The sequence below is a fragment of the Pleurodeles waltl genome, chromosome 1_1 (assembly GCF_031143425.1).
Source record: "Pleurodeles waltl isolate 20211129_DDA chromosome 1_1, aPleWal1.hap1.20221129, whole genome shotgun sequence".
Lineage (NCBI taxonomy): Eukaryota > Metazoa > Chordata > Amphibia > Caudata > Salamandridae > Pleurodeles > Pleurodeles waltl.
Window position 1 is genome coordinate 658,348,699 of NC_090436.1, and position 21,265 is coordinate 658,369,963.

Genomic DNA, 21,265 nt, shown 5'->3' on the forward strand with positions numbered 1-21,265 from the left:
GCGGGGCTTTCACCAGGTTCTGTTACCCAGAATCCTGTGCGAACCTCAAAATCTGGCTAAAAAAACACTTTTTCCTCAAATTTCCTTCCACCCAGCATTCCCCCAAGTCTCTCTATAAAAATGATACCTCACTTGTGTGGGTGGTCCAGGTGCCTGCAACAGAAAAAGGCCAAAAACCCTTAGAGATTGAGGGGATAGCACAGCGAGTTGATAAACACATATTTTTCTTTTATATATCTTTAGGCCGACTCTGCTTTGGGAACCCACAAAAGTGAGGTATCATTTTACTTGGGAGACAGAGGGGAACGCTGGGTGGTAGGAAATTTGTGCTGGAGTGGTGATCCTGCAAAGAAAAGTGAGGAAAATATGTTTGCATATTTTGAGGTTTACAGAAGAGTCTGGATAAGAAAATGTTGGAGGATCCAGGCAAGCCACACCTCCCTGGACTCCTTGGGGTGTCTAGTTCTGAAAAAAATTCTGGGTTTTGTAGGTTTCCCTAGATGAAGGCCACACCCGGGACCAAAAACATAGGTGCCCCCCTAACACAGGTAGTTTTTCAATAGATCTTTTTGATGTGTCCACGTACTTCTGTGATGTTCCAAACACTAAAATTGTGAAAAGAAACGCACTTAGGTTATGTTAAAAGGACCCCTCACCCACCCACCAACCAAGTTGGTGGCATGCTTCATCATCGTGGTCCCACCCGAGACACCTAGCATGTCACGGGTGTGCTGCAACACCTGATTACAGCGGAGCAGGTTTTGTCATTTTTACCACACATACTGGTTGGATAAGGCATGAGGGTGAGTGATGGTTCCTTGGATCAAATTTTATTAACAAGAGATTTGACAAAAGTGAAATGCACTGTTAATAACTGAAAGGCCAAAAAACTGAACCAATGACTCACAGTTTGTGAGCTGTAAAGCCGCGTCAAGGCACCAACCGCTTTACAGTCCACTCACACACCTTTCATACATGACATGCACAAGACCATTCATACTGCCAGCCACGGGCCCAGCACATTACAACACTGGCATCAGCAGAGAGTGCCATTCAAGGGCCCATCACTTTCATACGCCCACATGCCTGATACAGCAATCACACCAGCTGCTGGGAGTGTGTGGACTGGCGTTTGGCTGGCACTGCCAGCCAAGCGCCACCCCACGCACACCACCAGCCAAGTGCCACCCCACACACACCGCCAGCCAAGCACCAGCCCATGCACACCGCCATCATTTTTTGTTGTTGTTTTTAAACAACAAAGAAACCACTAATTATAAATAAGTACAAAACTACAAACACAAAATGCTCTAACTGAATACATGACAGTAATGCCAACAGTGAAAATGAACATATGAAATTATAAAAATGGCAGTTTACGCTCCCAGTAGTTCCCAGTAATTCTTCTGTGTGTGGTAATTCCTGAAACAGCCTGCCACACACAGCCCAGACTTTGAAGGACAGTCCAGGCAGTACATCTGGCTTTCCCTCCGGATACCTCTTCAGGCACAAACTCTACATTTCTTAGCGGGAAAGTCGTTTTTGGAAGTGGGAGGAAAGTGGTGATCTTTCAATCTAGCCACATCCTCCACAACTGCCACTCTAGGAACTCTTGCATGATCCACCATAACAAGTCTCTCTATCACTGACTCATGAAATTTAACAAATGTCATCCTTGACTCAGGAGAACAATCCTTAAACACAATAAAAGCATTAAAAGTTGCCAGATTGAACACATGGACGACCAACTTTTTATACCACACGTAAGACTTACGAACAGCAGTGTAGGGTTCCAACCTGTGATCTACTCTATCAACACCACCCATGTGTTTATTGTAATCTAAAATGCACACAGGTTTGTGCACTTCAGCAGTTTGACCCCAAACAGCCACAGGTGAAGTACTAGCATCCCTTCTGTCTACAAATTTCATAGCTAGCAGCTCATCATTCCGCAAGGCACTGCATTATCCCCTCTCAAGTTTTTTTTTACAGACAAGCTCTCTTGAATAGCCTTTCCGGTTAGAGCGGATTGTGCCACAAGCAACAGTGTCCACTCTGAACAACTGATCTCCAGTGTGAAGTTATCTACATACAAATGGTGACCTTTGTTAAACAGCCGTCTACCAAGTTCCCACACAATTTTCGCTAACTCCAAAAGTGGGCAAACAACCAGGGGGGGGGGTCAATACTGGAATCCCTACCAGATACCGTGCCCTCCTGCTGGGAATGTACTTCCTAAAAACCAAACGACCCTTGAATAGGACCAAAGACTCGTCCACACTTACTTCTTTGCCTGGCACATAGACCTCTGAAAGCCGATCTCCAAAATGATCGACAGGCCTAATCTTAAAAAGATGGTCACAATCGGGGTGATCACATGGCAAGGCTAAAGCATTGTTATCAAAATGCAGCATCTGAAGAAGCAGCAAATATCGATTTATGAGTCATCGTTGCAGGAAATATAGCCGTTGCCATCAAGGGACTAGTAGACCAATAAGAAGCCAGTGAAGGCTTTCTTAACAACCCCATCAAAAAAGTCAAACCCAAGAACCTTTTCATCTCTTCCAATGGGTAGCTCTAGACTGAGGCCTAAGTCTGGCAGCGTTGTCCCTAAAATACTGCTCCGCATACAAATTAGTCTGCTCAGCAATCTCTTCCAAAAATACATCATCCATAAACAACTCAAAGAACTTGACAGGCAAAAAGTTTTCTGTATTTACTCTACACCCTGGGAGACTAGTAAAGGCAGGCAACTGTGGCTGCTCCATGTTTGGGGCAACCCAGGTGTCAGGTCTTCCAATAGGAAGCCTTTCAGCTGCTGGCTGCTGCACCTTTGGCACATCGATGTCCTCCTCGAAAACAGGCCCTTCATCTGCACTGAGAGTGGCTTCCTCATCAGAAGACTCCTCTTGGACAGAAATCTCACTGCCAGAATCTCTCTCTTCCTCCTGCGCCTCAGATGCAGAGTCCGTCTCATAATCATGGTCAGAAGACGGCTCGGAAAGCACGCCAACAATCTGAGCAGTCACTCTGCAGCTAGCCATGATCCTTTCTAAGAAGAGTAATGTGGCAAATGCGCTAACAACAACCAGCACTGTCTAAAATAAATAATATACAAAGTGTGGCTTTATTACAAAGAGCTATGTACTCAAAAACTATACCACTCACTTATCTGAAAAACCTAGACTCACCAGCAACTAATCTGCACAGACTCCGCAATCACCAATGATATCCCACTAAAAAGAAAAGCACATTAGACATAAGACAACACAAATAATGTGCACAAATCTAAGGACAATTTCACACACAATCCTGCATTTAGTACACCACCTACAAACATGTCATTCATGCATGGCAACAATACTCCATTTGAGTAAATTTACTTACCTAAAACATGCAGCTACGCAAACCGCAGGTCAACCACTGCCAAAATGAGCCACAACGACCTAGAACAAAAAAGAGAAATAAACTGTTATAATCACAAATGCAAACACTTCGCCAGTTGAGAAACACCCCACCACCAAACAGTTAAAAAAGTTTCCCTGGTGTCCAGTGATCTCCGGGGTAGATGGTCGTTAAAACCCCCCCCCCCCAAAAAAAAAAAACCAGACATATATGCCCCCAAGGGGGGCAGAAATGGCATAAAATATTATGCTCCCTTGGGAGAGCGGCCCTTGTCCAAGGGGCCGCCCCCGCACCAAAAACACACACACACAAAGAAAATCCCTGGTGCCTAGTCCAAAAAAACAAGACCGATCTGCCCCCGAGGGGGGCAGAACTGCCTGAAAGTGTTTCCCCCCCCCCCCCCCTTTGGGGGGTTGCCCTTGCCCAAGGGGCCGCCCCCGCACAGAAAACACACACGCACATACAAACAAAATTTCTGGTGCCTAGTGGGCATTCCTGCTGCCCGATCGCGATCGGCCAGCAGGAATGCTTAAAGAGGCATTGAGAAAAGGAAAACCCTTTCCTTTCCCCCGATGCCTCTTTTGAAGCAATCCACCGCCACCCCACCCCCCGGCGGGAGGAGAAACTTACCTCCTCTTCCCACGACATGCTGGAAGTGAATGGCTTTCAGCACGTCGGGTGGCCTCTAATGATGTCAGCGTGCAATCGCGTGCTGACGTCATTAGATGGGGTTGGGGGGGGGGCGGAGTGGAAGGGGAAGCGATTCCCCTTCCAGCCCTGCTCGGAGTGGAGGGAGGCCCTCGGAGGGAGTGCCAGTGCTTCCCCCAAGGGACGGGTGCAGGATGTTACGGTTACGTCCTGGGCACCCAAGCGGTGCTGCCCAGGACGTAACTGTTATGTCCCAGACATCCGAGGGTTTAGCTCTGAAGAGAACTTTCAGCCTGTCCAATCAGGTTTATTTCAGTATTCCCCTAAAACTATTCAGTGGGATGCTCCACAGGGATCTGCTGCTACTGCTTAATATGTTCTTCTTCTTGCCCATCTACTACATAAATACAACAAATATATACACCTGCAGATTCTCCTTAATCTCCGGGACAATGCTAATGGAAACTGTGATGACATTCTTCAAGCCCTGGAAGATACTCATTTATGGATGTAGAGACGGTTCCTTTAAAACTCATTCCCTCCAAAATGGGTATTCTGTTTATACATAAAGATTATTTTGACTATGATCCCATGCCATTGTCCATGTGCAACCTTCCTGGACCGTCTGATAAAGTTAGAAGTCTGGGCATCCTAATTGACATCAGTATTACCCTTGATAAACTATGGCCCTCTGTCTCTAAAGTGTGCTTTTACCATCTTTACCTTCTATAGCTTATTTTCTCTTTCCTCTCCTTTTCTCATAGTATAATCTAATCAAACGGTTGGTTCCCTTGCACATTGATTTTTGGCAATGCAGTGTATCCTAGTCTCTTCTCCCCCTTCCACTAAAACCTCCACCAAAACTAATTTTCTTCAAGTGATACAAAATACTACCACAAAGATCATGCGGAAATTAAATGTACATGAACACATTTATATCCATCTCAAACAACTACACTGGATAAAATAAATATATTCAGTGCTTCCTCTATAATGCATATTATCATCTCTGATCATAGCTCTAAGCTTTTTAAGACATGTATGAAAAATCATACTGGTTTATGCAGATCTACTGACTCGTCCGGTTGTAGCAAGAATTGTTGCTTGCTGGTATTCTGCCTCCCATTACCTGGTGGGCCTTTAGTCATCTATCAAACTGCTTATCAATACACATCCATTCACCAACATGTGCTTATCCATCAACCCCTCCATCAGTCCACATACCCATCTGCTCATCACTTACACACACTTCTACAAATGTGCCCTTTGTTGTTAGAACCATTCAATCCAGCCAGACTCAACTTATCTCTCTCTCTCTCTCTCTGTCTCACACATGGAAGTTGATGCAGTGTATTAGGTGTAATCTAATCACAGCACTCCAAGCGAGGCCTTCAGATCTGTTCACAATAGAACACAACAGAAAAGAGCTCCAGATATTTGCCTATTTTAGCTGTGCTTTTTGTGAGGCATGAATTTTATAGGTCGGGCTTCCCGCAGTTGGCACAGTACTACAGATATGTTGTCCAGAACTAGACAGTGTGGCACAGGTGATCTCCAGGGTTGGACAAAATATATAATAAGGCCCTCCTGAGTGCAATACTGTACTCAGATGATGTCTTATCATTGTTTTGTAGATTATAGTATGGCACAACCTTCCTTCCTCTGCTGATTCGATCACCATAGGTGGAAGGGGACATAATACTGTATTGTTGGCTTTCAGAACTGGACAAATACCAGAGAAGGAGACTAGAAGGTGCAAAGTTGAAGTGATCTATTTCAGTTTGGTCCATTGCTATGGATGGGGCAGGTAGTGTAAAAATATAATCAAACACCAGTATCCCCTTATGTGATATGTTGTGGATCTTTTGTCCTTTGGAAGCTATAAGTCTTCCACTGTATGATAGCAGTGCTGAAACTCTGGATTTCTTGGTAACTGAGCACTCTTATCAGTTTTGCATGTAATAGCTACATATTCACACTGCATGTTTTTACATTTTGTAGGCATATGCCTCCGGCTGTGATATTGTCATCCTGGGGAGTGATTTCGAAAGATTACAGATTATTCCAGGAACAAAGCATGGAAATATTCAAGTTGGATGCGTAGACTGTTCAGTGCAACAGGGAAAGGTATGTATCCCTATACAGTTATTATTACATCATTGTGTCTTCTGAGAATGTGCTTGTAGAATCTCAGTATTCAACTTTGCAGAGGTCTAAGTGAGATAGTTTCTTGGAACTGCATCAAAATGCACCTGGAAACCATTTTTTAATAAAACATTTTATTAGCATTTTTAGTTTCATAACGGTACAGTGGTTAACAGGCAAAATAATGCGGTCAAAAAGAAAAGCTAGACATATTTACCTTTCCATCTTACTACATACAACCGCTTCTGACCCATGCATATTTTCCAGTCCATTGCAAAGTCTCGCCCATTTACTCTGATTCTTCTTTGTTTATGGCGGCAACCCCTAGCGTTGTATATTGCACTGTATATGGGACGCCTAAAGCTCATGCAACAAACCCATCTTCCAACTCTTCAAAGGAGTGCCCCTCCATTCTTCCATGCTTGTGCGATATGATTCTTGCAACCACCAATGCAAGCCTCAGCAAGGCTTTCTTACATCTGTCCCCATCCACATCGACCGCAATGTGGAGCGGTACAAGCTCACAACAGCCCCCAAACTTGCAGAAGCCCCTTTACAGAATTCAATGAGGCCACTATATTGACACACAGTATGAAAGAAATCCCCACATAGAGAGGAGCAATGCAGACAGAGTTGCAAGGCAACCACGTCAGTCATCCACTACCTGTCTAGTGAGATAAGCCCAGTGCAAGTATTTCAGCTGAATGACATGAAATCCGGGCACAAAGCTGGCTCACATGGGGATTGTAGTGCCGCCCGGCAATCATCATCCATTAGTGAACCCAGGTCTCACTTCAAAGCCTCCCGCAGCTGCATAAAGGAGTCAGGGGTGTTAATTACCAAGAATTTATTTATATGTAACATTTTATTCTCTACTGCTGCTTCGAGGAGAATTTTGGCTTCCCTTGGGCTAAAATCCGGGAGCACCTCAAGATTGTGTAAGAGTACGCCTAAGTTGTAATTCATGATAAAATTGCCTATGGTAAAGGCTATACTCCACTTGTAAATGGGTAAATGATCTGAGTATAGTCCCGGTCACGTAATTCCCAAGTTTCGATGACCCCGGTAAGGTCCCATTGCCTAAGTATGTGGAGTTCAGTCACGTTTTGGAGCTGACAACCAGTCCACAATGGTGTTTCACTTGTCAGGTCAGTGCAGCCCAGGCCTCTGAGTGTTGTATGTTCATATTGTGAGCACCACCTTTGTGGCTGGGGGAGAAGGAGGATGGGGATGGCAGATGGGCCTCCATATAGCAGGTGAGAAATCTGAATGCCCTGCATCGCCATCTTTCAGATGCATATGCTACGTCATCAAATCTATGGAACCTCCATTCATTAAGGACAACTAAATTTGAGGCCCTTTACTATGCAACCACATCTCAAGCAGTGATTCCCCCCATCAAAGGTAAACTTAAAGCATTTTGTTAATGCAATCCTAGGGGTTTGGTGATCCCCTAGAAAGCCTCTAAATAATGCATTGAGCTGGGTAAAGGAAGAGGCAAGGATAGGATTTTAAAAGGTCTGTGGTTGATGGAGAAGGACGATAAATTCATACCATCTGAAAGATCGCTGATCTAACTACAAAAGGGAGGGGCAGTATAGACCAAAACCCAGTACCCAGTCTGTCGAGTTAAATTTCTATATTCTTTCTCCATGCTTGTAGAAAATAGCTTGAGATATACCTTCTCAAATATTTGAATTCCTAACTCAGCACTTGAATGGCATCCCTCCAAGTCAGTGGAAATGGGAGATATTGTTTCTGGTATACGGAGGATTTTGCTGTCTTAAGCTGAAGTCTTGTGAAATCCCCCAAATATCCTCATGATCTGAATGATCTGAGGTCCAGGCGACAATGGTTCATCGAAGAAGTCCAGGACACTGTTGGCATATAGCGCAACTCTGTCCGTGTTGCCCGGAGTGCACTCAAAACCTTTTACCTGTGCATCTATCTTAAGCTATTCATTGATAGGCTCTGTAGCCAATGGGAAGCAGAGAGAAGATAGCGGGAATCTCTTTCAAGTGGCACACCATATGCGAAATTTGTCCGACATAGTGATTCCTATTTTGATCCGTGCTGTTAAAGTATTGAAGGCCAAAACACATCCCAACAATTACGGGGAATAGGTAGTCCCAGCTCACGCAATCAAGGTTTTGTGAAAGTCAATCAGAAACAGGGCTTGTACAATGGGTAGATTACTAGACCGAGCCAGGGTATTCTAGACACAGCAAATATTATGCTGGGTGGCACAGTGAGGCATGAAACCTGCCTGATCCAGGTGTATTAGGGAGCCTACCAGCTTTAGCAGTCTGTTTACCAGCGCTTTCACTGAGATCTTAACCTCAACATTGAAAAGGGAGATCAGGCGATATAATACACAGTGGGTTGTCTAGATGCGAGTATAAATATGTCAGCTGTGCACAGATCTGGCAAAAGCATGGCTGTTCCTCATGCCTCCTAAAATAGATGAGGACTCCATCTTGCGACCTACAGGCCTTATAAAGTTCCACAGGGAACCCATTTGGACCTTGAGTTTTACCTGATTGTAATAGTCAGAGCTGCCCCCTGCCCTCCAACCCTAATCCAGTACTCAAGGAGCACCATATTCTCAAGTTGTGAGTATAGATCTGCATAGTAGGCAAGAAATGCAAGATATGGGGTGCTTTTCCGGAAATACTGAGCCCTTGGTCATCAAGAATGTGGGTGATGTGATCGTATTTACCGGGTAATTGGAAATCCAAAGTAGGGTTTTGCTGGTTTTGTCTCCCCACTGGTACATGCGAGACTGCGCGGCCAGCCATACCTTGAGTGCCTCCTCAGCTAGAGTTTGGTGCAGAATATCCTGCAAATAGAGCAGATCCTGGAGAAGGACTGGGTCGAGGATCGATTGATAATTCACTTCCAACCCCAGAATGCCTGCCTTAAGCTCAGTAATGTTAGCGAGGAAACGAAATGTGAAGAAGTTGCATCACAGACATTAATAGAGAGTCTTACGGAGTTACATGTGGAGAAAGAACAGTGTAGGTCTAAGTTCCACAATGATGCTAGACTGGTGGAGAGTTCACTGGAAAATAGAGAGCAAGGTCTTAGTTAAAGGAAAACCTGCATGCTTAGAGGAATTTATGGTCCCAGCACATAAGGACATATTCTTTGTTCTTGGTAAATTGAAAATGTGACTGAAAGAATATGAGCAGGAGATAGTTAGCCAAGAGTACACAGAATCTAATAAGAAATCTTGAAAGCAGAGCAATAAAACACACATGCACACACATGCATAAGAAATAAACAAATAAGTGGTTTGTTAAGCATTGTTAGAATTACAGTGAAGAATGTCTAGAGAAAAGGTTAGGAGTTTAAGGTCACATGTGATGTAATCTTCTAACAAACATGTACTTGTTGAGTAACCTATTATTTGATCTTTTGTAAAAAAAAACAAAATAAATTGTGTAACTATATAAGAGGCTGTCTGTGAACAGCCGTTTAAGACCAGCTTTCTCCCAGTGTGGGGAGTGGGGATAGGTATTCTCCCTGCCACAGCAGTAAACCTGCTTTTGCCTTGCCAAGAGGATCCCTGTTTTTCTTCAGATGACTGATTATCTCGCCTCCCTGAGAAGCCTTGAGTGGTTCCGGGAGTATCCATGCTGAGGCAACAGATCCTGTGTTAAGTGACAAGTAATTTTCAGTTGCTTTCATTATGTGATCCCTGCTCACTGGATCTCCAAGTACCCACGCTCTAAGGCGGCATGTAGGTTCTTACTGCCTTGATACCACCCTTATTGTAAGTGCAACTGAAAAGTGGCCTAAAAATCTGCATGCAAGAATGCGGGCCTCCATTGCCCTGAGAAGCTCAGCGCCAGGCATCAGCAAAATAATCTAGTTGCAAAAACAACTTGTGTGCCACAGAAAGGTACATGTAGCACCTTTTTGTTGGGTTGAAGAAGAAAAGCTAGACCTCCTTGAGGCCCATGCTTTCCAGAAAGGTGTGTAGGATGTGTTTGTCACATAGAGCTAATCAAGGACCTATCCCTCTATGCGTTGTCAGCGCCATTGAGATCTCCTCCCAACACTCAAGTACTACCAGGAAGCTGCTGCAAGAGATCTCCTAAGATTCTGAGGAACTCCATGAAGAGCCGGGAGTGGGGTGTACGTGGTAACCAGGGATAGTTGCTGACTCTGTAGGAGGCCTCCTACTGCCACATATCTGCCTACTTGGTCTTGCCATACTCATGTTACCTTGAAATGAATGACTATGGATGAGGATGGCCACTCGTCTCGCTCACCTTGGGAACACAGCATGGTGCACCTGTGAGAATCCCATCCTTCGCAGGAAGGGGCATTTATTTCTCACTAACTGAGTTTCTTGTCAGAGCAAGAAGTCTGCAGGCCGCCTCCAGAACAGCCCCTTTTATCTAATAAGCCATTGAACTTTCATGTTAGGAACCGCACCGATCCCCTGGCCTCTCTTCCTTGCTGTTCAGCCGTCAGGAGGAGACAATAGACAGGAGTTGGAGTACCATGCACAATGTGTATGAAGCCATCCTAGTGAACATTTGCTGAGAAATCCAGATGTTCTAAACCCTGTATAAAGAAACTTCTAAACCTTTTCCACCCACACACCCCTGTGCTTCTAGAACATGCTGACTCTGTTGCAGAATGAACCAGGGGCCGTTGCCAATTGGGCAATAAAACAATGCAATCGTCCCCTTATACCATCACCCAGCCTGTAACTCAGTCCTAGTGATATACACCCCACAACTGAAATTGGAACAATAAAGCAGTGAGAGTAATGGTTGGCTAGAATGAAGTAAGTGACTACCATGTGGTTCAGGAGCTGCTGGTCTAGAGTCATTCGGGTTGTCACTAGTAGATGATGGTTGTTGCTGCTTAGGGCTGTTGTTCAGCACATTCTCTGAGTGGTGTCAATGTCTGTTCCTATGCGTCTTTTGCAGAAGTAGAGTGCAAGTCTTAGTACTACCTCTGTCCTCCAGGACCAGTCTATAAGGAGGCTTACATCCTCCCTAGGCAGTATGTTCCTTAACCCAGTCCAAGGAGCTCTCTATAGTATCAAAGAGTGCCTTATTACCAAAGAAGTCCTTGAGACAAGTGAGAAAAATTACAATGTATTTAATTTGCATAGCCCTCATTTTTTTGCATGACCTCCAGGAAGGAGCTGTGTTGCTCTTAGATTTTTGTTGTGTATTCAGGAAAAACCATGATTGTCAACGAGCCAAACGTCAGGTTACCCAGTGTACAAGAGGCCCTAAGGATCGCCTCCCTATCAGCAAAATTAAAGATGTGGGTAATGAAGCGCTGTAGCGGGCCCCCCGTGGGGACATAGGATGAAGGATGTATGGACCCGCTCCACCAGGAAGCCCGTCCTCTGAAGGGACCGAGGATTTCAGTCATTGTGGGATGAAATGTGTGGACAATCGTCCCCTCCAACCCCTCTGGGATATCGACTATTTGGATATTGTTGCGTTGTGAGTGTCCTTTGGAGTATTATACTTTTGCTCCCAGCTGACTGACTGTTCCCTGGAGGCTTGTATTCTTAGATTGAGAGCTCTGAATAATGTCTTCTGCCACAGAGATGCATCCCTTAACCTCTGCTGCACCATCTATGGTTTTTCACAAGTCTTGTCAGAGCAGGTTAAGGTGTAGACTGAGTCCACCAATTTTCCCTTCCAGTGATGATCTAGATCCTTTGATGACTTGGAGAATTGAATTTGTATTGTTGCACAGGGTTCTGCCCCACAGTGCCCCTGAATTGTTTGCTTTTTCGATTGGCCTTTTTTTATTTTTTATTATAATGTTTTTTTTTTAAATTACTGTGGGTGAGCCTCACTACCAGTGTCTCACTCATCGTAATCACACGGCAAACGGACTGCGTGTGTTTGCCGGCAGTGTCCGCCTTTTAAGATAAAGCTGCTGTGTCACAGCAAGGGTGAGGGGCACTTGGCTGGTTACACATGTGTGGGCTGCATGTGGGAGACTACTGTTCTGCGCAGCACGGTAACTGTGTACAGGTAGCTTGGCGCAGTGGGTACTCTGCAGGGATAGGTATTCACCTGGAATAGGCCTTATGAGGGTAGTGTATTCTATTAGGAGAAAGTCAGTGTGCTTTACTGTTTTAACTATAGTGACACTCCATTATACACATAGGGAGGGAGCTGCCTTGGAATGTAGTTTCCCTTCAGTTTGGACTACACAGACCTTTGACATCTTGAATTAGAGTGTAACCTGTGTGAGAAAACCAAATATGCAACTTCCAAAATGATAACTGTACATCTTGTGGGTCATTCAGAGTTTTCATATTTTCTTGGCTCAGCTCAGGATCAGAGCCCAGGCCTGTTGTCACCCTGCTATGTTCAGTAATTGCATTTTCTCTAGTAGCAGGAACAAAAGCAGCCCTCACACAAAAGGAGCAATTAGTACTACTCTCCTTGCTCCTGAAGAGCAAAGGGGGTGGGGCAGAACGCTCTGTATCAGTCACCCAGCTGTCACATTGCACCAGGGATGGGCCTGCCTAAGCCCACTGAACAAATGCGAATGCCTAGACAACTGAAGCAAACCACCAGGGGTGGCCGCCTTTGAAATTCTAGTGTGCAAGTCCCTGGCAGTGATGTCAGCGAAGGGTGGAGCTGAGACCCCTGGAGCTGATGTGACCAGTCGCTCCTTATATGGTGGCATTTTAGAAGGCCTAGATGGTCTACAAATATATAATGCACCGCCCTCTCTAGGGACTAATTGTATAGTTACATTATAATGCTATTTCATGTGCTTATGCCCTCTAGGGGTTGAAGAAATGGTTACGCTGCAGTCCTTTTCATCATACTGTTTTCATATGGTTATGCCCTCTAAGGGCTGGTTGTATGGTTACAGTGCAATGCTTTTTTGCCATGCTGTTTTACTGTAACGTGCACTAGGAGTTATTCTGATCACTATGATTCATGCCAAGTATATTAAAAGGGACACAAACACAAGGTTAATTCCTGAAAATGTTTTATTGTGTTTTCATGATGATTTCATATGTTTAATTGGTACGGTGTTATCACCATTATGACAATGATTCATGCCCAAGGAATATCTTGTGATTATATGAGGACTGTTGGAACTCGTTTAATATGCTTTGGTGACTCCTTTAGGGGAATCACCAGTGATTACACAATGTCAAGTATGGTATGTTCCATCTTCCTATGTATATTTGTAAATTACTGCATAGTATTTAGTAGTGTGTGCATAATAAATGTACTTCTCCTTTTTCTAAACAAAAAGATGTGACTGGGCAATCATTTATTGAATGTTATTATTACATGCCAGTAAGTGGCTATTCCTAGCTCACACCACTTCCCTTGAGCAGGCATTAGATGCTCAGCCTCGCTATCCTGTGAGTCAAGAGCTACAATGGGGTGTTTTGTTCCCAATGAGGAAAATTGAGGAAATAATACTTATGCTGGCCACACAACTAATAACCCAATTTCCAACATGTAGGGGAGGCAGGCAGCGCAGTTGCTCAGCAAAGGGTTAGTCCCTTTTAGGTAGTCTTAAGCAAAATCACATTGCCCAATGGGGTGTGTGTTGAAACTCTATCACTGGGAAGGGCGACTGGTATCAGGGCCCACCATCAAGTCAGATGGTAGTGAGCAACAGGGGGCACACCCTGTCCCTCAGCTATGCAGTCCCTCATCACCAACAGTTCACCAAAGGTCTGTGGGTTATAGATTCAGGCATGACCTCTACGTGGGCACCCTTAGGTAGCTCCCAAGTCCGCTTTGCAGTATGGGGGTTACGTCTTGGCCTGCCAAGAACAATGGAGCACCCCCCTTGAGGATCCCAACACCAGGACCAAATGTCAGTTATCGCAGGTGAGGTAGCCCCCGGCAGTTCAAATAGTGCCCAAACTTGGTAAGCCAGTGTCAGTGACTAGCATCCACTGATCCGTTGTCCGAACTGCTGCCCATTGTATAACTGCCCCTCTGGAAGTTTCCACCATAGATGTAAGAGTTCTGTGAGCCAAACACTGTGCTGGTGCACCTTCTTGGTGGCTCTGTGTTGGAACCCGCCCCACCCTTGCAGCACTAATTGCGACGTGAGGAGGTATAGTGGTCCAGACAATAGGTGCATGACTGAATTTGTAGCCAGTCTGTTCCCTCCACTGAGGGGTGATACAAAGAGGAGGGCATAAGGATGCAATGATCGCCACAAGGATGACGTCCTATCCATGTTGGCGGAGGACACTCCGAGATCTCTCCAGCAAGACAAGCAGGCCAGCGTCCCGGAGCTACAGACTTCTGTCTCGGTGAGTGGCTGCCCTCGGATGACAAGATGCACGCGCGGCTGCCCGCACGTCTCACCTCTCAGGATGCTCACAGAGCATGTGCTACAACTCTGGTCAGAGGACCGGCACAGGAGAGCACTCCTCCAGCGACAGCGCTCCTCTATGGTGAGATGTAAGGAGGGGGTGAGGGCCTGGTGCCTGCACTGCCCCCATTGCCAGTTCACACTCATATGTGTAGGCAGGACTCAGACTCTCTGTAGCCAGGCATCTCTATCTGCTGATAAAGCTTACTGCCAGGGCCCAAGCTCCAGCACAAAGGTCGCTAACGGGTGTCATCTGCTTGGTGTCTCCTTTACTCCTTTACACAAAGATCATGATTGCTGTACATGAATAGGTAAGGGATAACTGTGGACTGATGGCAGAACTCATCAAATTGTGACCACCATCTTAGGAAGTTTGGCCATGCCCCCCGCAAACCTTTTTTTGATAGTCTTATTGTAAAAATGTATTTCTGATGGATACAACTACCTGTGGATTCCTCACCTTATGAATTCGTCCTTGCGCCAGCATCCGACGGAAAGTCTTCTTCCTAGCTGTCCACGTCAACGAGGACGTCATAATGGCACGGCTCCACGTGACTCCGGCCGACGTCAACGTGCCAATAAGAGGTCCTCGTCGGCGAACTGACGTCAGTTTTCCTTTTTTCCGTGCCTTCGACACCAACGGTTTTTCTTCCTGGCTCGTTGATTACTGTTGAGTTTTTTGGTGGTTACAATGTCGCCTCCAAAGAAGTCCGGTTTCAAGCCATGTAGAGAATGTGGGGGTCGGATGTCAGTGACCGACCCACATTCGGATTGTATTTGGTGCCTTAGTTCTGAGCATGATGTTGAAGGATGCTCATCGTGCCAGAGTATGAACCCTAAGGCTCTAAAAGAGTGTGAGGCGAAGCTTTTTCTGGTGAGAGCGAAGAAGGGCCATAAGAGGGATTCCTCCCATGCGTCACCAAAAAAGCATAATAAGCGGCGTCATCATGATTCACAACGCCTTCATGACTCTTGGCGCCGGTCGGAGCAGAGCCGATCGAGGTCTTCTCGGCGCCAGAAGACATGGGAGATGAGCCCTACTGTGACGCCTCAGCCCAGGAGTCCGGAGTTGTCACCGGCGCCGTCTGTCTTTGAGGTTGCTCATCATAGCCCTCAATTTTCGCCGGCATCGAGGGAGCCTGATGTACAGCAGTCGTCTACTCAGCAATATCCTGCTTTCCCGGCTCCAGGGGCGGATCCGGCTGCATTTTTTAATGCAATGTATGCCGTTTTTCAGTCCATGGCCCCTGCTTGTGCACCGGCGGGTCCCACAAGGCCATTGGCATTTGATTTGGGCTCTCCGGTGCCGTATAAGGCGGCTCCATTCATGCCCTTTTGTCCAGCGGAGAGTGTTGGATCGGCGCCGAGGGTATCTCCTTGTGGGAGTTCACCACCTGTGACGGTGGCTCCACCATCGCGTCAGCCGACGCCATCGCCACGCCATTTGACGTCGATGATGTCTCCTTCCAGACCGGCTCCATCGCCTTCTTGCCAACCAACTCCCCCTTTTACACCACTATGTATGCTTCAGAGGCAACGATTGACAAAGTTATGGAGGGTAAATTCTTTGAGGGTCTTCTAATTACACAACTCGCACCAGACATGGATAGCAAGATTACCGACGATGAGATGTTCGAAGCCATCAAAGGAATGTTGACAGGTGTGGCCCCTAGACCAGATGGCTTCCCTTTAGAATTCTAAAGGGTTGGTGCGCAATACACTATTCCTCTTTTAGGAAAGATGATCCAGGTAGCAAGCATTACTGACAGATCATTACTAGAATATAACCGAGTGTACATTTCTTTGAGCTCCAAACCATGTAAGATGTGAAAAATATAGACCAATTTCTTTGATAATCTCAGATGTAGAGATCCTGGCTAAAATCCCCTCCAACTGGCAAAAGAAATACATCCCTTCACTGGTCCATAGAAATCAAGTGGGATTCATCCCTTAGCACACCTCCTGCAATCGTCTGTGGACTTTGTCACACCTTCTCTGGAAAGCGAGACAGAGCGTAACAATTGGCGCTGTTTCTTGATGCCAAAAAGGCCTTTGATCACATATTAAGGGGTTTATCTCTTTCACACAATAGGAAGGAAGAGAATCTGTGCCAAGTTTATGAAGCTGGTCTACTGGCTTTACCATGCTTCTCCATCAGTTGTAATAGATTTTTATCTTCATTACAACTGAGGGACCAGATAAGGCTGCTCACTCTCTACCCTCTTCTTACTCACCCTGGAACCTCTGACTATTGCCATCCGCAGGTCAGCAGATATAGCATGCATTGATGCTGATGACTTACTTTTGACACTAACATTTCCAGCCACTTCAATGTCTGCGTGGATGGAGACCATCTACCATTTCTCTGTCTGATCAGTTGACATTGTAACCAGTAAAAAGATTGGAGCTTTTCCCATGTCGCCGGTTATGACGATTCAATGCATTAATGGCATTGGTTTTTGTTGGATAATGTTGAAAATGAACTACTCTGCAGAAATGTACACTCTGTGCTGAATGGCAATTAATTGGTTCACACTGACTAAATGCAAAAGGACTTTGCAAAATGGCAACACCTACAGATCTCCTTCTAGTGCAGAGTTCAGACTATTGAAATGGTGGTGACTCCGCACTTGAATTATTTCTTTGGACTGCTACCTATACATGTCTCCCTGTTGCAACTCCATCAAATAGACCCTCAGATCAGGAATTGCATCTGGCAGGGGCAAAATTGCATGCAGTCACAACAGCTTTAGGCCTCCGTGTACCCAGTATGGAACTGTACCCTTACGGGTATTCACCTCTTACAATTTGCTTATCATTTCCGTTCTGTGCTCGAAATGCCTGACTGGGTAACCCTGGAGAAGCACATTCAGGAAGGCCTGTGTGGTCTCACGATTATCTACAAAAGGCATGCAATGACGCCAACCCTATATTACTTGGATCTCTCAAGAAAGACAGTCATACCAGGCGACCATCTGAAATTATGCAGCTATCAAAGTGGAGGTCACACCTGCTTATTGGCCACAGTGGTATAGAGAAAAGTGTTCTTTTAGTGGGACAACTTATTTGAGACTGTAAGATACTATCTTCATTAAATGCAAACGGAATTCCATCTACAGTCAGTGCACTTCTTATAATATCACCAACTTAAATACAGCCTGCTATGTAAACTGTACAGCTGATGGGACACTCAGGGGGAATCTGTACTATATTACTATCTGACTAAACTGGGTACTTAAAATTATCTTGGACCTCTCTGAAACTTAATTGACTCTCCTTACCCAAAACCTACAATGGCTTCCTTCTACTGGAAATGGTCACATACCTACAAGACTTCCTGAAGGAATCTGATTGGCATGGGTTTATACTTCCACTTGATAAAATCCTGAGGGAAGCAAGGCAAAAGTTTAGCTGTTTTAAACTCTTGAATGATTGGTGTTGGTTACCTTTCAGACTACCCAGAACATAGCTGACTAACTCTGCACTTAGCTGGTGATGGAGTCATCCAGAGTGAGCATGGTATACATCCTGTGAAACTGCTCAGTTATTAGACCTTACTAGGACTGGATTTGGGAGTGCCTACAAGCTACCACGAAATTGCATTTGCAGCCTTCACTGGACTTAGTAAATCTCCATGCAACACATAATCTTGATAACATCACTAGCCATCGAAAATGACACTTACTTGGCTGTGGTTAAAGTGTGTATATTAAGGCATTGGAAAACTGCAAAGCTCTCAGTAGAGGAGAAATGGTCAACAGCTATAGCAAATACTGCTATGAACGAGTGATATGCAGGCTCAGTGATCAGTTAGACAAATTTGTAGCTATCGGGGGAGCCTGTCTTCATTTATACTTTTCTGCGCACTCTTTCCATTAACAGTACGTGACCATGGTCTGGTCTCTGAGCTTCAAATTCTGATGGATACAACTACCTGTGGATTCCTCACCTAATGAATACTCCCATGGCGCCAGCATTCGACGGAAATCTTCTTCCTAGTCTCTGCACGTCGACGAGGACGTCACTCTAGCCCACGCGACGCCGTCTGACGTCATACAGGCAATAAGAGGTCCTCGACGACGTGCCGACGTCAGTTCCCTTTTTTCCGTGCATTTGAAACGGTTATCTTCGAGGGAGCTACTGTTACTTTAGGGGTTACAGTGTGTTTTCTGCTGCGTAGTTCTTCTCTGCGGTAACAATGTCTCAGAGAAAGTCGGGTTTCAAGCCCTGTCGAGAGTGTGGGGGCAAGATGTCCGTTACAGATCCTCACTCCGACTGTCTCTGGTGCTTGAGCTCCGATCACGACGTTGTGACTTGCGATTCATGTCAGCACATGAATCCGAAGGCCCTCAAGGAACGTGAGGCTAAATTATTCCTGGCGAAGTCGAAGAGAAAGGAAAAACATCACAAGAAGTCTTCCTCGCCAAGGTCTCATCGGCGTCATCGAGACTCCCGGCGCCGTAGAGATTCACGGCGTCATTCAAGCAAGGAGACTCGTTCGAGGTCGCCTTCGGCTCGACGTCGGAGGACTTGGGAGGTCAGTCCCACGGTCACGCCGCATCCATCGACGCCGTTGCCCTCTCCTGCGTCACCGACTTCGCCTGGACAAGCGTCTGTGGTTGAGGTGATGCAGCCTCTTGTGATGTCTCCGGCGTCGCGGACGTCGAGGTCGGGGTCGCCTTCGATCCAGGCACCCCAGTATCCGGCTTTTCCAGCCCCTGGAGCCGATAGTACCGCGTTTCTGAATGCGATGTATACCATCTTTCAGCAGATGGCTCCAGGAGGTGCTCCGGCTGGTCCTTCGGGGCCTTTGGCCTTTTCATTGGGTGATCCTGCACCTCTTCGGCCGGCACCCTTTATGCCCTTTCTCCCTTTTGGGAATGTGGGCTCGGTGCCGGTGGCCGCTCCGGTGGCTTCAGAGGGATTAGCTCCGGATGTTTCCATCCCGTCGACATCGGGATTTCGTCCTGTGACTCCGGTGGGTCCATCGGCTCCAAGATCCCTTTGTCCTGTTCCTTCATCGGCGCAGAAGCTGTCTGCGGCGCCGGATGCGGCGTCGGATGCTTCTGGAGATCGGCGCCGATCTTCGACTTCGGCAGAGGCCATGTTGACTCCGCGCATTGAGCAGAGACTACATTCAAGGAGGCGTGCTCTCCGCCTGTTGGAAGAACAGGAGTACCAGCGAGTCCTGGAGGAAGGAGAGGTTGAGGACTCGGGTGATGGACTGCATGGTCTGGATACGGCCAGTGGGCTGGATACTTCCCCTGAGTGAGACCTTTCATCTCCAGGGGAGTATACGGAGGAGGCTGCTACCTTTCACGCGGTGGTGAGGAAGGCGGCTAATTTTCTGGACCTGCCTTTGCTGGTGGCAGAGGCGAGGCAGAATTTATTGACGGAGGTGCTGCATCCGGCCTCTGCTGCAGCGGAGCCTCTCTTGCCGTTTAATGAGGCTTTGCTTGATCCGGTGTTGGAGGTGTGGAAGAAGCCTGTATCTTCCTCTGCAGTTCATAGGGCTGTGGCCAGGAGATATCGGACTGCACCATCTGACCCTGGCTTTCTTTCAAGACACCCTACGCCGGAGAGCTTGGTGGTACAAGCCTCCTGTTCATCAAAATCAGCGCCTGGATCCTTCCCGACGGTGCCAGGAGACAGGGACTCCAAAAAACTGGATGCGCAATCCAAGAAAATATTTTCTTCTTGCAGTTTGGCGTTGAAGGCCACCAAAGCAACTTGCATTCTGGGGAGATATGTCCATGCTCTTATGGATGATATTTCATCTTCTTTTACGGAGCTTCCCCAGGGACTCTTGGATGTTGTCTCAGACGCCCAGGCTGCCGCAACCCAGATTATCCAGTCTGGACTGGACACGACCGACTCGGTGGCTAGGGCGATGGGCATGGCTATGGTGGCAAGGAGACAGGCCTGGCTCCGTAATTCAGGTTTTTCTGCGGATGTACAGTCGACCCTATTAGACCTCCCGTTTGATGGGGACAAACTGTTTGGAGCAAAGGCAGATTCGGCCTTGGAGCGATTTAAAGAGAGCAGGGCCACAGCCAAATCATTAGGGCTGCAAGCTCCTTCTTCCTCTGCCTCTTCCAGGTTTTTCAGGAGGTTTCGTGGATTTGGGCATGGCTCTTCCTCCTCTTCCTTTCGGGGGAGGTTCCAGCAAGCCGCCTCTTCTCACCCCTATAGATCATTTAGAGGGAGAGGTAGGGCCCGCACCAGAGGAGCCTCTCAACAGCACTCTGCCTCTTCCTCGTCCTCTGGAGGGGTGCAGCAGGGAAAGCAGCCTTAGGCTTCCACCATTTCCCACTCACTCCTCTCCTGTAGGGGGAAGATTACGGCATTTTCTCCACAAGTGGGAGACTATTACAACAGACACTTGGGTTATCAGTATTGTGGAGAAAGGCTACACCCTTCCCTTTCGGGAGTTTCCTCCCCCCCCTCCCGCCCCACCCATTTTATTGTTCAGAAGAACACCTCCTGTTGCTAGAACAGGTGGTTCAAGTCCTCCTTTCAAAGGGCGCGGTGGAGTTGGTTCCAGAGCAGGAAAGGGGTCAAGGTTGTTACTCAAGGTACTTCCTGATTCCCAAGAAAGATGGTCGGTTGAGACAGATCCTGGATCTGAGGATCTTGAATTGGTTCCTCAATCAGGAAAAGTTCAAGATGCTGACCCTAGCACAGGTGCTTTTGGCGTTGAACAAAGAAGATT

General features: G+C 46.5%; 1 protein-coding gene across 1 annotated transcript in view; it reads left to right on the top strand.

Annotated features, from left to right (window-relative positions):
- Window positions 1–21,265, top strand: part of DMXL1 (Dmx like 1) — a 1,414,533-nt gene that overhangs the window by 161,328 nt on the left and 1,231,940 nt on the right. Inside the window, exon 2 of the mRNA XM_069226844.1 lies at window positions 6,055–6,180. Coding sequence (XP_069082945.1) covers window positions 6,055–6,180 — 126 coding nt within the window. The remainder of the gene's footprint in view (window positions 1–6,054; window positions 6,181–21,265) is intronic.